We start from the raw sequence: 21,541 nt of genomic DNA on the forward strand, positions 1-21,541 counted from the left end.
TATTTTTTTTAATTTTTTTTTTTTTTTGTCCTCATCTCACCTATAAACTATTTACACGGCATAACCGGTCAGTTTAATGATGGGGCGCCCTCCGACCGCCTGCACTTGTTTAGGTTATCCAACCAATCCCCTTATATCGTCCGGGATTTAGGTGTTAATCATAGGACCATGGTATTTATCGACCCTTAACATCGACAACAGGGGATCAGCAGAGTCTCAATTCCTGACCCAAACGTATAAAGGGTGCCCACAATGTAGGGAGGCTAGAGCTGGTACTCAAAGATTCTAACCGGGCCATAGCAAGTGCGGATTTTAACCAGTCCTCGATTTTCGGAAGGAGGGGGTCCTTCCATCTTAGACAGATCTCCCTTCGGGCCAACAAAATCAGACATAGTAACAGCCCTCTATCGTGTTGAGCCATACTGGCAGTAGACACCTGATCATTAGCGAAGAAAATCAGAGAGCCGTTCAACACAATATCAATTCCAAAGGACATACATAAATATCTGCACACCCCTTCCCAGTATGATCCTAGTTTGGGACAATCAAAAAAAATATGTATGTCATTGGCTTTAGGGAGCGAACACCTGGGGCACCTCGGTTCGGGATTAGGGGTGAATTTCGAGATCTTCTCCGGAGTATAGTAGATTCGATTGGTGACAAAAAAATGATTTTTCTTCAGACTAGCAGATTTGGTGTATTTATAAAGCAGGGTCACGGAGGGTTCCAAGAGATTCCCGATATCGGCTTCAAAGGGAGAATTGTTCCAAGCTGACACCTGTTGGGGGATACCAACGTCATCTGCGTTGATCAGTAGCCTATACCATATGGAGATCTCCTTTTTCAGATGCTGAGTGTTTTATAATGCAGCTTCGACCTCTCCAATTCCCCTTAAATTCTCCTTTTCTGTTTCAAACCAGGATTTTAGTTGGATGAACTTAAATCTTGAAAACCCCAGACCAATTCTTGCTTTCAATACCTCCCAAGGATGTATGCCATTTTCATCCCCCAACTCAGACCAGATCTCGACCCCAGCTCTTTTAATTGGAAGAGCCAAACTGTCCTGGAGGCAGGGGGGATTCCCCGGGGAGTCCCAAATCGGTGCCTGATCGGAGTAGTAGCCTATCCCACATCTAGAGCGAATGAAATACCAGACCTCCAAAGCATTTTTGATCACCTTCAACCTTACTCGTTTAAAGAATTTTGGTGAGCCAAACTTGTAGAGAAACCCTACTCTATTTCCACGGCATTCTGAGTTGACCAACTCCCCCAACAGCCTACCCCAAGAACATGCAGTCGGTTCTCCTAGAAGCATCCTAATGGCCTTAAACTGAAAGGCGACCAAATAGCACTGTATATCTGGGAGAGCCAATCCCCCTTTGGCTAGCCGACGTCTCAGTTTTTTCCAGGAGAGCCTAACACCTTTCTCACCCCAGATAAAGCTCCCGATTTTACTTTGCGCCTTCGAGATAGAGTGTTTAGGGAAACCTAGAGGTATTGCATTAAACAGGTAGGTTAATTTCGGGAGGATTGTCATTTTGATTAGATTCACCTTCCCAAAGATGGTCAAAGGGAGATTCCTCCACCTTGCGAATAGCTGATCAATTTCCTTTATTGTTTTTTCTATATTGATAGATGGGATTTTTTCAAGATCTTTTACGATGACAGTACCGAGATATTTAAATTTATTGCTGGTAGCCCCACTCCACTGATCTATGTTCCAGCACATAACCTCCGTCTTCGTGGAATTAGCTAAGTATCCGGAGATTGCCCCAAACTCTTCCAACAGAGCCCCAACCTTTGGCAGTATTATCTCGGGGTTATCTGTGTAGATAATTATATCGTCCGCAAATAGTGCAATTTTAGAACGATATTGCTGAGTCTTGAACGGGGTTATAGTCTCATCTAGTCTTATAGCCTGAGCGAGAGGCTCGATGTAAAGATCGAACAATAAAGGGGAGATAGGGCAGCCTTGCCTAGTCCCACTTTGGATATTAAAACTAGGAGTAAGTTCACAGTTGATGAGAATTTTAGCTGAGGCGTCCTGATAGCACCTTTTCAGAGTGTGAATAAAAATTGGACCAAATCCCATCTCCTCCAGCACCTCCCAAAGATAGGCCCAACATACCCTGTCGAAAGCCTTGGCGGCATCTAACGCGACCACCGCGGTTCGAGTCTAGAGATCGCCAGATCAATGTTCCCAATAAGTAGCTGGGTTTGTTCCTGAATGTGTCTCCCAGTAATGAACCCTTTCTGATCTGTATTGACCAATCCAGGGGCTAATTTTCCCAATCTCCCTGCCAAAATGCCCATGAAGATTTTATAGTCTGCATTAAGCAGGGAGATTGGGCGATAAGAATCTGCTCTAGCTGGATCCTTCCCTGGCTTAAGGATCAGGACAATGATAGCCTCCCTCCATGAATTAGGGACAAGGCCTGTTGGGATGTAAATTGAATGGAACAAGGAACCCAGAACCGGAATGACTTCCTCAGAGAGGGATTTATACACTTCATTTGGGAGGGCATCGATACCGGAGGCTTTACCATTTTTGGAGATCTTTATTTGGGTTCTTATTTCCTGCAACGTAATTGGGGAATCAAGAAGATCTTTATTAGCCTGTGTTAGCATGGGGAGGGATTTTGAGCTTAGCCACCCGCGGATTTGTTGTTTAGAGGGGGATAAATTCTCCCCGTAGAGATCTTCAAATAAAGTAAGAATAGTTTTTAGATGTCACCGGCATCTGTGGATCTATCCCCTCGGTTATTTATCACCAGCTCGGCTATGTCATTCTTCGAGCGTTCGGATCTTGCTTTCCACGCCAAAAGATCCCCAGCCCTCACTCCATACTCATAGTTCTCCATTTTACTCCTTTCCCATTGCTTCTTACACTTCTCTTCTAAAATACCCCTATATCTTTGTCTTGCTTGTTCAAGTTCAAATTCTACCTGCAACACCCCTTGTCCATTTGGAGATTTTAATAGCCTCAAATGCTCAACTTCTAGCAATCTGATCTTTCCTTCGCCCGCCTTTAACGCACTCCCTTCGGAACGATTTTTAAAACATATAAGACTATGAAATCGGCCTCTCAGAGTAGCCTTGAAGGCGTCCCATACTACCTCAATGGCTGCTGAACCTATATTGGTGTCAAAAAATTCTAAAGACGACGTTTTGATAGCCTGAATTAGGTCTGAGTCATCTAACCTTCCCCTGCTGAGAGTCCATCTCGATTGCGATTTTGTTAATAATTTTTTGATGGAACAGAAAACGGGGGAATGGTCCAAGAGATGACTGGGGAGAATAGATATATCAGAGTCCTTTCCAAATAGAGGCTGACTGGCTAATAAGTAGTCGATCCTAGAGAAATGATGAAATCTCTTGCTGTGGAAGGTATATCCAGCCCTGTCGCCTTTCATGACCCTCCACACATCGACCAAGCCGAGATCGTGGATCAGATTCTTCATTGCCCGTCTGACAAGGGGAGTTGAGATGGAACGCACCTGATTCGACCGGTCCAGAATAGGATCTAATAGGGCATTGAAATCTCCTCCAACAATTATTGGGGGAGCCACCAGCATAAGCTTAGATTGTAGCTTAACAATATAAGAAGGGTCATCGATATTCGGCCCATAGAATGAGGCGCACGTCAAGACAGTCCCCCCAAAGTCCAACTGCACTATCACCCATCTCCCTGATTGATCCGTCTGGATGGATTTAACTGAGCAGGTTAGTCCCCGTTTAACTAGGACAGCCACCCCATGGCTATTCATACATTGATTCGAGACACCAAAGGTTTTTATCCAGGGTACTCCTGAAAATAGTTTATTCGACTCCCCTGTGGTTAGATGGGTCTCCTGTAGGAGGCAAACCGAGCTTCTGAAAGCTCCAGGTATTTCATAATCAGCCTTTGCCTCCTAATACATCGTAACCCATTTACGTACCAGGAAAGAAGACCCAAACCGGCCTGATCAATTGTTACATTTGCCATCCGTACTCATCGCCCTCCCGCGTTGATATCATACTAAAAGTTGATTCCCAAAAGTGAGATGAGGTTATTTTGGTTTTATTATTTTTATTTTTTTTCCTTGCCCACCCATGGTGACCCCCCCCTGAATCCCCCCCTCCCACAGCCCCGTGCATGCCCCTGATCCCTTGAGGAACCCTCCCTTGAAGATGGGTGAACCCATTAGGTCACGCTCACCTCGGGTTTAAGAAGAAAAAGAAAAGTAATGTACTAGGGGAAAAGATTGGAGGCACGATAAGAAAAGGAGGTGCTATACTATCCTGTGGAGAGGCCCTCGCTTGTTTAGATGAAAAACCTCACTTTGCCTGCTCTGCCCTCCTTAGTCCAGCCATGAAGTGGTCTACTTCTTCAACTGTGTGGAATAAGTGCATCTGATTATTATGCATGGCGCGCAACTGAGCCGGAAATTTTAATTGTACCTTAACACCCAGAGACCTCATTTCCTCCATTCTACTGCCCATTTCCCACTGCCTTGTAGCCGTTATGTGGGAAATGTCAGACCTAATTTGAAAGGTAAATGGATCCCAACCATTGGGGGAGAAAGTTAAGAAACCCTCCTTGAGACCAAGTGATAAAACTAGTTCTTTTACTGAGTATGAGAGGAAGTTAACCAAAATCTTCCAGGGTTTCAGTTTTTTCGGATTTTTCCTGTAGGGGTCCCGGTGAATTCTTTGGATTTCTGACATCAAATCGATGTCAGACTGATCTTTCAAAACAGACCCCTTTAAAATTGAAATGACAAACCCCTTTAAGTCCGAACCTTCCAAGTTCTCGGGAATATTAAGGAGCCTTAAATTATTCTTCCTTGAGTGGTTTTCCAACCTTTCGATGTCGTCCTTCAGAACCTTTTGTTGTAAGGTTAACTTCCCTACTTCCTTTGCGGCCTCACTTATGTTTTCTTTAATGCTGGGTATTTCTGCTTCTAGAAGTTCCGTCCTTGCAGCCACCTCGTCAAGCCTCTGGGACAGAACTTCACAGGAAGCCTTGATCGCCGCCTGATTGGCTTCAGAAACCGAGAACCTTCCCGCAAGTTCTGCTTGATTTAGTTCTGAGACCTTAAACCCACTTAGCATCTCCTTCTTCATGGCGATTAATATATCTGACAGAGATCGCACTTCGGAGCCCTCTGCTGCTTCCGAGCTTCCCGCTATGAGACACCGAGGGGGCGCTTTTATTGAGGAGTCTCCGGGGAGATCTTTAAACGGTGCGGGTTCTTCCTCATCCTGTGGTCCCAAAACGTTGAACCTATTCGAAAGGGTTACATCTTGTTGTGGGGCCTTAAGCTCTGGAGAGTCCGTTAGAGACCCAATGGGCCGCTTAGTGAATTGCTTAGCCTCCCTCCGTTTACATTGAGAAAACGGGGTCACAGGGGAGGAGGCTCCCCCATCACTTACAGCTAATTTCTGCTTAGATTGTTTAGACTTGGGTTTTACTTTGGAGAAAAACCCCTCCGTATCTTCAAGGGTCTCTTCCGTGGTTTGATTGGGTTCCACTGTGGTGGCTATGACTCTATAGTAGGTTTTTAATGAGGGGGTGATTTTTGAAGTAAGTACGGGTTTCTTTTTTACTCTAATTTTAGTTTTAGAAACCACTCTCTGTTTTAATTCCTCCTCCTCTTCTTCACTCTCCCCGAATCTAGCCCCGGACCTCCTTAACTTTGCTTTAGTTAAGTTAATAATGGATGTCTTCTTTTGGATTGCAGAGACGTGTGTAGCCTCTAGATTCTGAAGAGAGTAAGCAGCTCTTACTCTTAGGGTATAGCGACCCACTCTGGGAGGAGAAACAATACCATTTGTATAACCACCTTCATTCACCTCCATACAATTACTCAGAATGTCAATGCCACCTCCCCAGGACCCCGGGACCAAGCCCACCAAGCTTAAATCTTCGTCGTTGCACCTTACCGGAGATTCGACCCCCTCTGATGCTTGAATAACACCTCTGTCTTCTTCTGCGGGGTGGCATGCAGCTCTCGCTTTTAATATCCCAGCTGCCTGTTCAAAACGCTTTCGATAAGGACCCTGCTGTCGCTCCGGCGTCACCGCTGCTTGTGCTGATACTGCCCCCGAGACCCGGAACCAAAGACAGGCAAAGACCCGGCGCCTACGGAGCCTCGCTGCCTCCTCCCATCTCCAGCCGAGAGACTGACTGCTAAGGCCCATCGAGTCCGGGTGACTGGAACAGAGGAGGACTTGCCAAAAACTGCGCGCACTTCACCAGGCAAAAATGCCTCTCCTACCTCCCTTCTTTCCCCCTCATCCTGTGAAGACTCGAGGTGAGTGCGGCCGCGACCGTTATCTGCCGGCCGCCATGTTCCTTTATAATATTAATGAGGTAGATCGCAATTTGCGACCCCCTAGTAATCGCAAAAATCATGGGGATGGTGGCCTGCTGAGGTCAGCAGACCGCCATGTCCATAATTGCTGTTAGATACAGCACTCTTTATTTTTTGTAAAGTAGACAGTTTTCCTTAAAGGAAAACAAGATGCTTTACAAAAAGTAAAATGAAAAGTTTTCTTTTCATTTTTTAAGCTCTTAAAAATGTTTTTATAACCATTCACAAAGGGGTTATGGTCCCTTGAGGACCCCTTCCCATTTGCGAATGGGTTACTACCTACTTGAAGTAATATATATACATCTGTTCTAGGTATGTAGAGGCGGAGTTAGGAATAGTAAATCTATACTTCCCTATACGCACCTACCTTTCAATACTTTGTCCTCGATATTCTTGTACCACTATATTATGGGGTTCGATATTTAGTAGTACAGACAGTATTTGGGAAAGAATGCACTCATAGAACACCGGTTTAATGTTTGGTCATAGCTGAAGGCCATGCCCACCTGGAAATATACTTCTGGCCAAAGCTCTGAGCTTGACTAAAATGTTTGTGACTGAAGCTTGCTATGATAAGATGCACTGTGTTAATAATAACCAACAAAAGATAGAGTGCGCATTTAGGAAACTTAGATACACACCAGACAGAATGAGTTCTGCTAAAGAAACGCCTTCACATTATTGTAGAGTGCTAAGCAAATAGTTCTTTAAACAGTGTGCTGATTAATTAAGTAAAAATAATAAAGTAATAAACTAATTGTCGGTCAACTAGACCTTGCAAATAGTTTCCATTTGTTCTTTTATATTCCCGATATCAAGCGGTGAAATAGTGTACTTTGAAAATGTCAATTACATTACAATCTGAGCTTGCTGAACGATTTCCTTGATGCTTCTTTGGAAATACCGAGAGCAAACTTCGCAAATGGAAACACCAAGGAGCATGTTAATTACCTTTTTTTTTTGTTGCATTTTTACGGGGAGATTAAGTGATTCGCCCAGAATCACAGGATGTGGACGCGACCTGTCTCTACTCGCCATGGAGGCTCCTATGTTATCCTTCATCGCTCCTGGGAGACCAATTGCTCCCCTTGAGAGTTTGGATTTGTGTCATTCATTCTCACCAGACACACTCCAGGCATTAACATCCACCCTGTGGACCCTCTGTTATAAAAAGGATTGAGAGCCCTTTTGAAGATTGAAGATGTGTGGTTTATTTCAATACAGCAACACCCACGACCAGACGCTCCCGCTGCGCACCAGGACCCCAGGCAACGGAATTAACGTAGTCGGAACCTGGAATGCATCGAGCAGCGTCCGATGACGGAACAACTTTCGAACAACGCATAGCCTCGTGATACATCCTCGCGCTACACTCTAGCGCGAGGATGAAGAACAACACATTATAACTTCTCCCTCTTCACCACAAAGAGAAGCAACAACTTATGTAAATAAGGACAATTAAATTGTGACAAGAAAAAATGGAAGAAGTAAAACAAGAGAAATGCAAAAACATTAAATAACATGTGAAATCACGACAAGACATAATCATTCAATATGGTAGGTAATTTCCTACTGCGAATGCCTAATTCTGGTGGTAAAGAGTATGTGTCAGCATTAACCACAACAGTGTCAGAGGGGGATGGACCAGACAAGTTGGAACTTGTACCTGAAGTACCTGATGTGGCATGCATAGTTGGAATGCAAGATGAGGAAGAATTTGCAAATTCAGATGTTGAAGTTTTTAAGCAAAAAGACCAGTCACAATTCTCAAACTCCTTTTTGGTCAAATTAAGTAAGGAGCAAGCCTGTGATACAGAGAGGTGTACTAATGATCTTTTGTTCCACCATCCTTTGACACCAAGTAAGGCTGAGCCTTTGCTGACACCAGTAACCTGTACTGGCGGGGAAAATTTCGACAAACCCTTAGTTACTTTTTTAGGATTTTTGATGAGAATCCAATCACCAATTTTTAATTCAAGTGAATCACATTTTTTTTTTTTAATCAAACATTGACTTCATTAGATCTTGTTTTTTCAAAACTTTGGCAGCCAATTCTTGATTTGCAACATTCCTCTTGTTGTTCTTACTAAGTAACCAATTGGGACATAAGTTGGTGTGAGCAGTCTCTTTTCTTAAATGTGAAAACGGAGAAACACCTGTGGTACAATGTGGAGAAATGTTATAAGACCACAACTTAGTTTCAAGAAAATCTTCTACATCTTGATGAGAAGAAATGGCCGCTTGAAAGGCATCTTTAACCAACCTGTTCGCTCTTTCTACTAAACCATTCGAGGTCGGTGAATATAGAGCAACTTTAAAGTGTTTAACATCTCGTTCAGCTAAAAATGAACAAAACTTCTCAGAAATGAAATGAGTGCCATTATCTGTAACTATGATGGAAGGTGAGCCTTCTACCAAAAATATTTTTTTTAGAAACCTAACAGTATTAGTGGAATTTGCTGAATCACAGAACATATGGTAAACCCACTTGGAAAGATAGTCAATCAGCAAGATGAGATATCTTCGGTCATGGGGAAGAACCTCATAAGGACCAGAGAAGTCTAGGCCGACTTTCTCCCAAGGTTTATCAGGAAAAGGAACAGGATGTAGGGGCGTGTTCATGACTCTCCACGTTTTGTCAGATAATAGACACTCAGGGCACGAGTCAATATGAAACCTGACCTGAGATTCAAGGGATGGCCACCAATAGTGAGACTTAATAAGTTGTGCAGTCTTTGAGATCCCAAGATGACCATGATGTGCAAATTGAATAATATCATTTCTGAGACTGGAGGGAGGTACAAAAGAATCATGTCTCATTACTAAACCATTAACCAATGATAATTCTGATGCAACCATGGCAAATGCTCTCAACTCATTAGATAGCTTCCTATTTTCTGGCCAAGCCTTTACAATATATTCAGTTACTAATTTCAAATTCTCATCCTGATTATGATCTTCAAACCAGGACTGTTCAGAAATGCAGGGGCATAATTTGGTTGCATCAATAGCAGCAACAACACATTCAACATCCTCAATAGCCTCAACTTCCAAAGGGTCCTGAAACGCCATGCGTGAAAGGCAATCCGCCCTGACATTTTTTCCCCCTGAAATGTGTTTAATAGAAAAATGAAATTCATGCAATTTCGACAGAAGTCTGACCAATCTGGCTGAAGCTTTTCCAAGCCCATTACCATTAAGCAATTGTGTGAGTGGTTTATGATCCGTGAATAAATCAAACTCACGTCCCCAAATATAATTTCTGAATTTATCGATAGCCCAAACAAATGCAAGTGACTCGCGTTCAATGGTGCTATAATGTGTTTCAGACGGTTTGAGCATTCTGGAGGAAAAAGCTATGGTGTGCTCTTTTCCTGAAACCAATTGGCCCAAGACAGCCCCCAAACCCGTGAGACTAGCATCAACCATTATGAAACATCTAGAGGAGTCATGAAAGGGATGTAAAGCCGGCGCTTCAATGATGATTTTTTTGACCTTATCAAATGAAGACGCAATTTCTTCAGACCAAACAAACTTGGAGCCTTTTCGTAAAAGGGCACGTAATGGTTCAACTGTTTGAGCATAACCTTTGACAAATCGGGCATAGTACTCTGCTAGGCCTAAGAAGGATCGAAGTGAATCTTTATCTTTAGGAGGGGTAGCATGACTAATGGCCTTGATGAGGGATACTTTGGGTTTAATCCCTTCCGGGGACAAGGTATGACCCAAATAGTCCAACGATTGTGTGCCAAACTTGCACTTGTCAGCTCTGATGGTCATACCTGCCTCATCTAATTTGGATAAGACTGAAGATAACTTTGATAAATGTGACTCCCATCCATCTGAAAAAACCAAAATGTCATCTTGGTAGGCCTGGACTCCGGGCATGTTCTGAAAAATGTTGTCCATGATCTTTTGGAAAACACTGGCCGCGGAGGCCAGACCAAAGGGAAGTTTGAGATATTTGAAAACCCCAAAAGGTGTAATAAATGTGGTGAATTCTTGTGAATCCTATGTTAATGGTACTTGGTGGTAGGCTGAGTGCAAGTCAATAATTGAAAAAATTTTTGCTCCTCCCAGGTTGGCAAGAAGTTTGTGAATTTTAGGGAGGGGATGGCGGTCAACCAAAATGTTCTTATTCAATGTGCGTAAGTCCACACATAACCTGACCTCTCCAGATTTTTTACGTACGATAACGATGGGAGAAACCCACTCTGAAGAGTCAGAAGGTGCAATAACACCATCATTGCACAGGGAATTAAGAACTGACTTGAGTTCATCCTTCGCACTAAGAGGAACAGGACGCACCTTGTGAACGACAGGTTGAGCCTGTGGTTTGAGTCTGATCTGGTGTTGAAAACCCTTAACAGTTCCCAATTTATCTGAAAATAGATTGGGAAATTTGACCAAAATCTTTCTAATGTCAGAAGTGTGGGTGGTGAGACTTAAACAGTCAGTTATTGGATGTGGAACATTTCTAAGGCCAGCAGGCGAATAACCTTGTGGGGGTTCGCCAAGGGCGATTGGGTTTTCTGAACCTGGTATTAAAAAAAGACCCATTTTTGCAAGGTCTTGCCATCCAACGATGTTGCGTCCTTTGACTGCAACATATACTTTTGTGAAAATGAACCTTCCTAAACATTCTAGCCTAGAATTAAAGTAGCCCAGCATGTCAATGTCAAACTCACCAAATGCTTTTGGGTTGACATCCGTTTGAAATAAGGATACTGATCCTTGCCATTTTTCTACAAATATAACATCTGACAATATAGTAATTGGGGATCCAGAATCAGCCATGATGCAAATCTCTATATCGCCAAAGAATGCTGTACCTAAAGGCCCTTTTACAAAATGTGTAGTAGAAATAGAGTTACACTCAATTGAGACCACCATATCTTGGAAATTGTCTATACAATCATCGACGGTACCCGAGTATTCAATGCTATTGATACCAGTAGGTTTTTTAAAAGATCTACATGAGGTCTGAAAATGACCTATTTTCTTACACAATACACATCTCTTTCCAATGGCAGAACACATGGGACTATTACCCAGGTGTGATTTAGATCCGCATCTATAACAAGCAGTATTAGTTTTTCTAAACCCTTGCTTAAAAGGTTTGTTAGCACTAACAGCATTAATAGAATTAGTAACATCTTATAATGGCATTTTAAAAGAGCTGGAAGATTGATCACTTTGGAGAACTCTGGAAGTAGTAATAGTCCTCTCAATGCTCTTGGCAATGTCTATAGTTTCTTGAAGTGTAGGTTTCCTACAACTCAATAATCGTTCTTGAATTTTCTTTGAGTGGCAAGCAAAGACAAATTGATCACGTATGTAAATGTCTGGATTTGCTTCAAATTCGCAAGTTGAAGCTAACACTCTCAATTGTGCGATATATTCTTCGACTGTCTCATCTTCATGTTGTTTTCTCCTAAAGAAATTGTGTCTTTCTAGCATTATGTTCGGTTCTTCGTCATAATGATTTGCAAGACGAGATAATGCCTCGTTGTAAGAATTCCAATGATCTGCATCACCAGCCTCACCAGCCGGAGTTGGAAATTTGGGTAAATTTTCAAATACGTGTTGTGCTGTAACACCTAGACAACCATACAAAATCACAACTTTTCGTGCAGGAGAAAACTTAATAGCATCTATGGCGACAATATGGTTTTCAAATGCCTTTAACCACTGACGCCACGGAAGGCTTTGTTTTCCAGGATTCTGTAAAAAAGGGGGAGGTTGCGCAAACTGTTGTGATGATGCCATGGAAGAAAAAGTATCGTAATAATTTACCCAGAAAAGGTTAACACAGCCTTTAAAATTTTGAAAATAACACTTCTTCTTTCTTTCTTTTCTCTTTTTTTTAAAAATGTCAACAGAGTAAAAATGAGAATAAGGAGTTAAATTAATGTAAATTGTTTGAGTGTTAAAGTATGAATATGAGGTGTGCAGGCTTAACAATAAAATTGATGCAAAAGGTGTGCCTGTCACCGTTAAATCTCAGATCCTGAATGGGTTGTCCTGGTAACAATTCCTTTAAATATAATGTTTAAGGTGTGCCTGTCACCGCAGAAGAGTGCAGGCTAGATCCTACCTTCATGTACGTGAAGAAACGAAGTCGCGTATAAATCCGTATCTTCCTACTTCGATGGAAGTGTAAACACGCGTTGCTAGGCGACTGTAAGCTCATAAAATGGCCGCTTGACGCTTGCACGGTGATATCCTCTCGATGCTCCAATCCGTGTACCGATGCGATGCTAACACGACCAGCGAAGGACAGCTGACGTCATGGAGCGTCCAGGAACAGCCAAATCAGAATAAATCACTGAAGGCAGAGGGGAGGAGTCAAACCCAATACAACGTAGAGAGTCTGGACTCGGTGAAGCAGGATTACACCAGCAAGGCAGGAACGATAATCGTAGGAGGTGGCAAGGTGAGTGCAGCTTGGTTGGTGGGTGTTGGGGTGGATTCTTCTTCCGCACGTAGCCAAATGTTATAAAAAGGATTCAGAGCCCTAGTGAAGATTGAAGATGTGAGGTTTATTTCAATACAGCAACACCCATGACCGGACGCTCCCGCTGCGCACCAGGACCCCAGGCAACTGAATTAACGTTGTCGGAACCTGGAACGCATCGAGCAGCGTCCGATCACGGAACAACTTTCGAACAACGCATAGCCTCGTGATACATCCTCGCGCTACACTCTAGCACGAGGATGAAGAACAACACATTATACCCTCCCACATGCTTTCCTTCTTTCTGCCGCACATTTAGTGTAACTCACGTGTAACTTTCGATAGAATTCAAAGCGACTCATCTCATTAACATCGACCAATATCGTAAGGCTGCTGATTACATGAAAATAACTCAAAGATGGGTATGTAGGATAATTCATGATGCAAATTGCATTGTGCATATGTTAATGCCGTGCACATGAAAATCATAGATGACACTCTATATTTCAGTATTTGCCAACACAAATTAGAACAAGCATTTGCAATGCAATAGGTCTCGCATTTACGCGAGTTTGAGCTATTGAGATTGCAAATAACAATGTCTTTTATTTTGTTTTCGTTTTCAAAACCTAAATAAAATGCATTTTCATTTACAATGCCAATAACTTAAACTCGCGTAAATGCGAGACCTATTGCATTGCAAATGCTTGTCTTCTGTCTTGTCAGTTTTTTATCCTCTGCGCTCTTAAGTAACCACAAATTTACACGCAGCACATTATAAAACACCCAACAACAATTAAATAAAAGCTTGATCGATTAATGAGAGCTTGCCGTGTACTAGGATATAGGCCTGTTTCACAAACCTTTATTTCATAGAAATTCAGGAGTAAGTCACAATTACTAACATAAATATATTTGTGATTTTCTCCCCATTTCATGCATGCAGAAAATAGACAAAAGAGATAATAGCTAGCAGAGGAATCATGAGAGTATACAACTAGCTTTTAAACCAAGATGTTTCAATTTGGGAACATTTATTTTGCTACAAAGTCAATTTGAAAATAATTAAGGTCTCAAATGCTGTAAAACATTTTCTATTAAAGGGTGACATTTCTGTTTCCGCAGAAGTGAGTAAAGACTCCAATGCGATGCAGAACATGTTTTTAGCCTCTAATTAAAAGCAGAGATAAGATACTCCTCATTTAATACATTACCTAATAGTTTTCCAGGGAATCCAATATTAAATGCTGGACCCAACATTGGGCCTAACAAAACATCTATATTCAGCTTCTTCCATTCTGTAATAAATCTTTGGCAGTAGTCCTGAGTAAAAGGAGAAAAAACAAGGTGAATGCACAAAGAGTCTTGTTATTACCATGATATTTGAGAAATTATTTGTTTCTTTTTCAAGGAGCAATTAAAAGGGTATGAGAGAGGAGGGTTGTCTTGAGCATCTTTGTACTTTGGATATAAAATTACGTATGGAGGGGAGGCATATTTCAACTGAAGTGTCTTTCAGATCAAGGGGTCAGGATATTTCAATGCAAGAATGAGGTTCTATTTTCCCCAGAAAAGCTCATTTGTACCCTTCCACAGAAAGATAAGAGGAAAACACCACTCTCAATTTACAGTGGTAGTTACATAGATAAGTTTGAAGATTAGGTAGGATTTTAAGATTGAGTCTAAATTTGCACTGGGTCCATGCTGCACCTCACTGATGAGTCTCAATAAGGCTGAAACCAGCATAGCATTGATTGTCAATCCGACATAGTCCGTCAGTTCCAGCTGGACTGATCCTATTGGAGTAGGACCTAGGCTGATTAGCATTGGCTGCACCCAGATTCATTGGCGCCCAGGTTATTGCCGATGCATTCTACCCATCATCATTTATTGTTTTGCTGTTTCGTATAATCCTGTGCCCTGGAAAACTGTCCATGGTTTGCAGGCTAATCAACAATTTTTATATAATTGGGTATGTCTTTACATTTGAATTAGTGTTATATCACATACTCTGATTTGTTGATTAAGCCATCTTTATTATTGTGCAATGGGTAAAGTACAAAGTAAATGGTGATGGTTCAAACATCAGCCAACCACAAGACTGATGGAGGTAGGAACTTGTCTAAATGTGATCTCGATGCCTGGGAGGGAGGAGCCGATAGTAATTCCAGATGTATGTTAGACTCTGTGAAACCCACGACACTATCCAGGCAGCACTCTAACTTGTACGCCTTAAATGAATAACAAAATAGGTATCATTGAAAAGGTGTTTGATGTGCCTGTACCTCTTGAAAACCCCAGGAGAAACTGCTACTCTATATAAGTTTGTTTGTTGGACATATTGGCCTAGTTCATAAAATAATACGTTTGTTGCCATTTTTCCAAAATGAAGACATACTTTGATTTCATCTGGTTTATACTTAGTCTGCAAAAGCACCTCTATATTTGCATATTCGTTTTACCCAAGATATCAATGGAAAACAGATTTAAATGTGAAAGCCTTGATTTTCAATTCGACAAAATGGTCAATTTTCTGCCCAAATTTAAAGTATATTTCCAACACACACTATACTCACAGAAAGCAGAATACCAGTCAATTAGAACATTAGGGAAAAAAAAAAAAGGTCACCCAAACTTCCTCGAACTTACATGTAAGACACCAAGGCCATACATACACTACAATCCCAGAAAGAATATGACTGTGGCATCAATCAATTAGAACTCAAAGAACTTAGGGCACTAAAAATCAGGAAGTAACATAAAATCATGCGAATGAAAGAAATGTTCTATAAAGCACTGATAACATAACACAACATTACATGCAGTAACTACTGCAGTGGCTCCCACCACAGCACACTAACCGCACCAAGTGGATGCCATGTTCAAAGCCCCTAGTCAGCAAACATTTTGGTTTAGGAAGAACAAACTGCCAATGTGCAAGTTTGTGCTGTTCTCTAAATAAAAATGGGTGCAATGTGCATGGAGTTGTCCCCCTTGTTGGGGTGTCAATTGTACATTTTCCTATGTGGTGGACATGAGTTGGGAAAATAGGTGACTGTCAGCCTGCCATCTATCAAGTGGAGGATTGTCACTATGACCTGCCAAGGTCGAAAGAGCTCTACCCAATGCTCTAACTAGAGAGGGAGAACCCACAGAGTTGACAATTTGTGTGTTTTTGTGTGTTGTCCCACCTGAGGCAGATAGTTTCCTTTTCGCATTGGCCGTTTCTGTCTCTTTGTATAGGATCAGTGAAATCTCCAGATGGACTGTGGGCAAGCTAGTTTGTTGTGCTATTTGCAGCTTCCATTTCCAGTAAAGAAGCCAGATTCCAGGAGACTCTTATGTGATGCAAATTTGTGGAATACATATCGCCCGAAGGGTATCCTGGTGCTAAGCCGGTGTGAGTATAACGACAACTAGGGACTTGTGGAACCACTCGAAAAGCCAGGTCTTCAGCTTCTTGCGGAATTCAAGAAGTGAGAAGGCTCTTATGTGTATCTGCAGGTCATTCACCACCTTAGGAGCAATATAGGAGAAGACTTGCCTGCCAGACCTGGTTTTCTATATGTGCGGAATTTGTGCAAGTAGGAGTCTGGATAAGCGGAGGTGTCTTGAAGGTTTGTGAAAGCAGATGTGATTGCTGAGGTATGCTGGGCCATTGTTATGTAGTACCTTGAAAGTGTGAGTGAGGAGTCTGAATTGAGCTTGTTTTTGATTGGGTAGCCAGTGGAGCTCCTTCAGGTGTGGTGTCATGGGAGTGCGGTGTGGGAGGTTGAGTGTGCTTCTGGCGGATGAGTTCTGAATGGCCTGCAGCCTTCTGTTGAGTTTTTTGTTGAACCCAGCATTAAGAGTGTTCCTGTAGTCCACCTTCCTTGTAACCAGGACATGCAGGGCAGTTTTTATGGGTGCTGATTAGGGGCCATTTGAAAGTCTTCTTCAGCATCTTCAGGGTATGGAACATGAGGCGGTGACGACATTGACATGGTCATGTCAGGTTTGCTGTAGATTATGATTCTGAGGGTCTTGGCATCGGTGGTGGAGGTGGGTGTCAGTGCTAGCTCTGTTGGCCACCAGGTGGAGTCCCACAGTGATATGCTCTTGCCAAAGATCATGCTTTCGTTTTGTCAGTGTTTACCTTTGGACATTTGGACTTCATCCAGTGGGTGATTTAAGTCATGCCAGCATTGAGCTTGATACTGGTACTGAGCGTCTTGTATGTGAGGGTGAGAATGAGTTGCGTGTCATCCGCAGATGAGGTGATGGACATCTGAGGTGTACTATGCCAGGTGGATTGACTGGGTCCTTCCAGTCAAGAAGGAGCAGATCCATCGGAACACGTGGTGTGAGGCTGTGTCAAATGCTGCTGCAAGCTCCAGGAGGATAAGGGCCACCGTGTCCCCTCTGTCTAGAGACATGCAGATGTCATCAAAGCTGTGGTTGGGTCTGAAACCAGACTGAGTGGTGTCAAGGAGTTGGTGGTCATTAAGGTATTCAGTGAGGTGTCTGTTAATGATTTTCTATAAGACCTTGGATGGGATTGGTAGCAGGGAGATTGGCCTGTAGTAGGCGAGGCTTAAAGGGTCAGCAGAGGATTTCTTCAGCAATGGGAGGAGAGTTGCATCTTTCCAAGTATCTAGGAAGGTCATGGGAGATGTGGAGGCAATCACAATGGGTATAAGCATGGTACCGATGAGGTTTAATCCTCTGGAAGAGGCGCGGAGTGGCAGAGGTTCAATGGGACCACTGAGGGGATGGACTTCTTGGTGGCTGTGGTGTGTTTTGGGGTAATGACCAGTTATGTGGATAGCATTGGTTCTTTAGATAACATTAGAGGCTATTTGGCAAGGTCAGTCGGGTCTGCTTGAGGGCTGAAGTTGACATAGATGGCGGTGATTTTGTTGCTAAAGAATTGAGAGATATTGTTGCAGAGGTTCTGCGAGGGGGTGATCAAGTTGGAGGCGGCTGATGGTGATGTGAAATCTTTGCGGTGTTGGCATCAATGGGGACTGTCATTTTGGTGGTCTGGACCATTTGGTAGTAGCATCTTAGGCCAGACATGAATGCGCTCCTGTCAGCATTATCCTGACTCGTTCTCCATTTACGCTCCAACTGTTCTTTTTGGTGTTTCATTAGTCTGAGTTCCTCTGTGTACCAACTAGCCTGGGGTCTGGATCTTGTTACATTACTGTGTTTAAGAAGGGGTGGGGTGAAGGGGAGTCAGGCAGGAGGTGATTCAAGTGTAGAAATTCTTGATGGATTTGGGGAGACGGTTGCTGTGTTTGAGTCAGTGGGTGTTGAAAGAGGTGCTCCAGTCCTTGTCAGTGATGCTGTTTTAGTTGTGGCAGGCTGGTCTGGCAGTGGCATGTGTGTTTTGGGACAGGGATGATGAACTTGATGAGTGCTTGGTCTGTCCAAGACACTGATTTGGGCTTTTCCACTCAGATGTTGTCAAAATGAGGGTCAAGGAGGTATCCAGCGACATGAGTAGGTCTTTTTACTGTGTGGATGATGACATGGCTTCCAAGATCTTCATTGAGTACTCTTGAGTTGGGGGTCAATGTGGTTTTCACGTGAAAGTTCAGGTCTCCAAGTAGGATGTAATTGCTAGCATCGAGGGCGAGTGGTGCAACAAAGTCTGTGACTTGTTGGTGAATTTAGTGTGTGGTCTCAGTGGTTTGTAGATGAGAACGCAACTTAGGGTAAAGTTGGCTGTGACGTAGTGCTTGAACAACAGGTGTTGCATGTTGGAGAATAACGTGTCTCTGGTGCAGCTGGGAGTTTTCTTATGGATAATGGCGATTCCGCCTTGGGGTTTGTGAGGTCTGTCTTACCTGGAAATCTTGTAGCGAGGGGAGATGGCTGTCCCAATGTTAGATGCTGATGCAGGGTTCAGCCAGGTTTCTGTGAAGAAAAGTAGGTCAGGAGAATTGTCGTGCAACAGGTCCTAGATCTTTGTGGTGTGGTTGGTGAGTGAGCAAGTTTTGAGGAGCATGTATGCGAGTGTGCAGTGTTGTGTAGGTGGTTGCAGGACTGTGTGGGTTTTAGAGAGTAGGGTGTTGGCTGCAGTCATTGGGTGTTGGTAAGTGCATGCAAACATGCAGGAACATACTCCTTAAGTGTTGTATGGAGCAATGGCCGGAGTTGAGGGTGGGGAGGGTCCAAGCATTGTAGTGCCGTGAGGGAAGGACAAGGGTTCCTGGTGCTAGGCGCATTCCAGGTTTGGACGGGCACAGACTGGTTTGCAATATGTGAGCCTTCAGCATGACTGTGACACACCCTCTGCACACATCCGCTGCGCGTCCACGCTGTGGCAGCCATTAAGTAGGTCCTGGATGGGGGGGAGGGTAGTGATGTCACTTCCTGTACAGATGGATGATGGGAAATACATCGATGTCACTTCCTGTGCAGATGGATGATGGGAAATCCAGTGATGAATAATGAAAATCTCTACATCATGTTAAAAAAATTAAAAACATTCCCTGACTCGGAAGCGCTCCTCTCTGTTGTTGCGTATTACGTGTTGCTGCGTGATCCCGTGACCTGTGAGGCTACGCTATGCAACGTAACGTTACGCGAGGAAGAGGACAAGAGACGCGAGACGAGTAGAATCCGGCTCCCGGTGCCCGAGGCAGGAAGAGACGCCGTGAAGCCGCCTCAGCAACTAATTCCGCACGAAGCATGAAGCTGGATTATCTCGGGGGAAGGCGCAAGGTGTGAGGTGCTCGTAGCATCTACCTCCCTTACCCGATATCACTTGACATCACTGCTGGTGAAGTAAGTGACAGGGTTGCAGAAAGGCGCGGGGAGTGTGCGGCGTAGACGCCGAAGAGGGCGTCTTTTTTCAAAGTGCTGTAACAAAAATTATGCAGCAAATAAACCTCAAGAAGGGTCCCCCAAAGAGCTAGCGGGAAAGGGCACGAGCGCAGGTATACACATAAAGCACAACAGAGGTAAGTGGAAAAAAGAGAGTCCCCTTTTTTTTCTTCTCCATTTTCTTTTTTCTTTTAATAGTATTACTGGCCACCCCTGTCCTGAGAATTGAGTTTGGAAACAAGGGGTAGTGCCAGGTAGGACACAGTGAAGGTATTATATATAACTCGAAGAGATTAAGAGATGGCTCCAAGGAGGAATAGAAACGCTCCGGGACAGACTCAGAAGCAAAAAGACCTCTCCATAGATCAAAAAGCTTCAGAAGAAAGCCCAGTGTGCCCAGGGATAAAACCAAAATCTAAACGTGTACTGAAGAAAAAAGAAAAAATACCTAAGGAGTCATTGCAAGTGGGACGAAAGGGGGGTACAGCATCAAACTCCCTGAAAGACTTTGTGGGAAAGCATTTTAAAAGGGTCTTCTCACCAGCTAAGTCTTCTGCAGCTGAAACAGAAATAATAGGGGAGGAATCATGGAAGGGGGGTTCCTCCCTCATCTTTGATGAACAAATGATGGACTCCGTAAATTTGATCAACCAATCCCTACAGTCCTTAACAAGTTATAAGGGACTAATAATGTCACCTCGCCTATCCTCATCTCCAAGGTTGCCCTTACACTGTGATCCCCAGGAAACAAATAGTGGGGACTTAAGGCAAGAGGAGGAAGATGGTTCAGTCCTGGACGGAAGCTCGAAGGGAGCAGAAAGACATGAAGTGTATGGGGATCAGAATACAGTGTCCAAGAGCAGTAATGACTGTAATCAATCGTTACAGTTTAATTTGGAAACTTCAGCAACACCAGCTTCTTCAATGCTGGAATTGATGCTAATGCTGCAAAAATCACTCCAGGGGCTCCTGGAAGTTACAATGTTAAATCATGACATTTAAAAAACACAGAATTTACACCTTTCTAAGATTCATGGGGAGCTCAAGGAATCAGGGGCCATCTGCCATCAATGTTAAGATCTGTCCCTGACCCCGAGCCTCCTGCCCTGGTTGTGGGGGGGGGGGGGGGGGGGGAGGCCGGGATTACAGAACCCCCAATTGCCAATCACGAAGTTTATATTTCAAAATGGCCGATGCTGGTAAAAAGAAGGGGCTGTTATACCAGACATGGCTTACTAAAACGGGGGAGACCCGTAAGAAGAGGCGTTCAAATAAAGGGTATAGCTAGAGCGGTGGGAAAAGGGCGAGAGATGAAGGAATTGTCAGGATTTGCTGAACAAGAGCCAAAATTAAAACCTTTTAAAAATATGAGAGAAAGAGTGAGTAGAATTCGAACAGAAAGTTTTAAGGAACCAGTAAAGATACTAGCGAAAAAGGGTATCTGCAGTAGCAAACAAAATTACCAGGAGAAGTTGATAAGATATATAAAATATGTACCTAGAATACCTGGTAATACTACTTCCCCTAAAGAGGGATCTTATTTGGGTAACACATTAGATGAAGTGGCTAAAAATAACATACAACAGCCACACAGGGAGCCAATATTGGTAGGAATGGAGGATAAAGGGAATAGGTGGCTGTATTTTGAACAAGTGAAAATGGGAAGGGTTGGGAAAAAAACGAAGAAGAGGTCATATTTGAATAGGTCCCTTCTCCTTAACTCATTTGCTCTTTGCCCCAACTTGTAAGGAATAGGTTCAAAAGACCTCCGTCAGGTGGGCTTTCAATCAACCATTGATGGAAAAGAGTTTACAAGGGTACAAGTGTATTCCGAACTGGTAAAAATTGCCATAGTGAAGGCAGAGGGTGAGATACTAAAAGCAGGGATTCGGCTAGTACCTAATGAAGAAGTAGG

The 21,541-nt window shown here is 43.2% G+C and overlaps 1 protein-coding gene across 1 annotated transcript in view; it reads right to left on the bottom strand.

Annotated features, from left to right (window-relative positions):
• The window catches only part of LOC146835057 (vitamin D3 hydroxylase-associated protein-like), a 568,587-nt gene that overhangs the window by 64,209 nt on the left and 482,837 nt on the right, over positions 1–21,541 (bottom strand). Inside the window, exon 13 of the mRNA XM_085602723.1 lies at positions 14,028–14,136. Coding sequence (XP_085458849.1) covers positions 14,028–14,136 — 109 coding nt within the window. The remainder of the gene's footprint in view (positions 1–14,027; positions 14,137–21,541) is intronic.

This window comes from Triturus cristatus, chromosome 4_2 (assembly GCF_964204655.1).
Source record: "Triturus cristatus chromosome 4_2, aTriCri1.1, whole genome shotgun sequence".
Taxonomy (NCBI): Eukaryota; Metazoa; Chordata; class Amphibia; order Caudata; family Salamandridae; genus Triturus; species Triturus cristatus.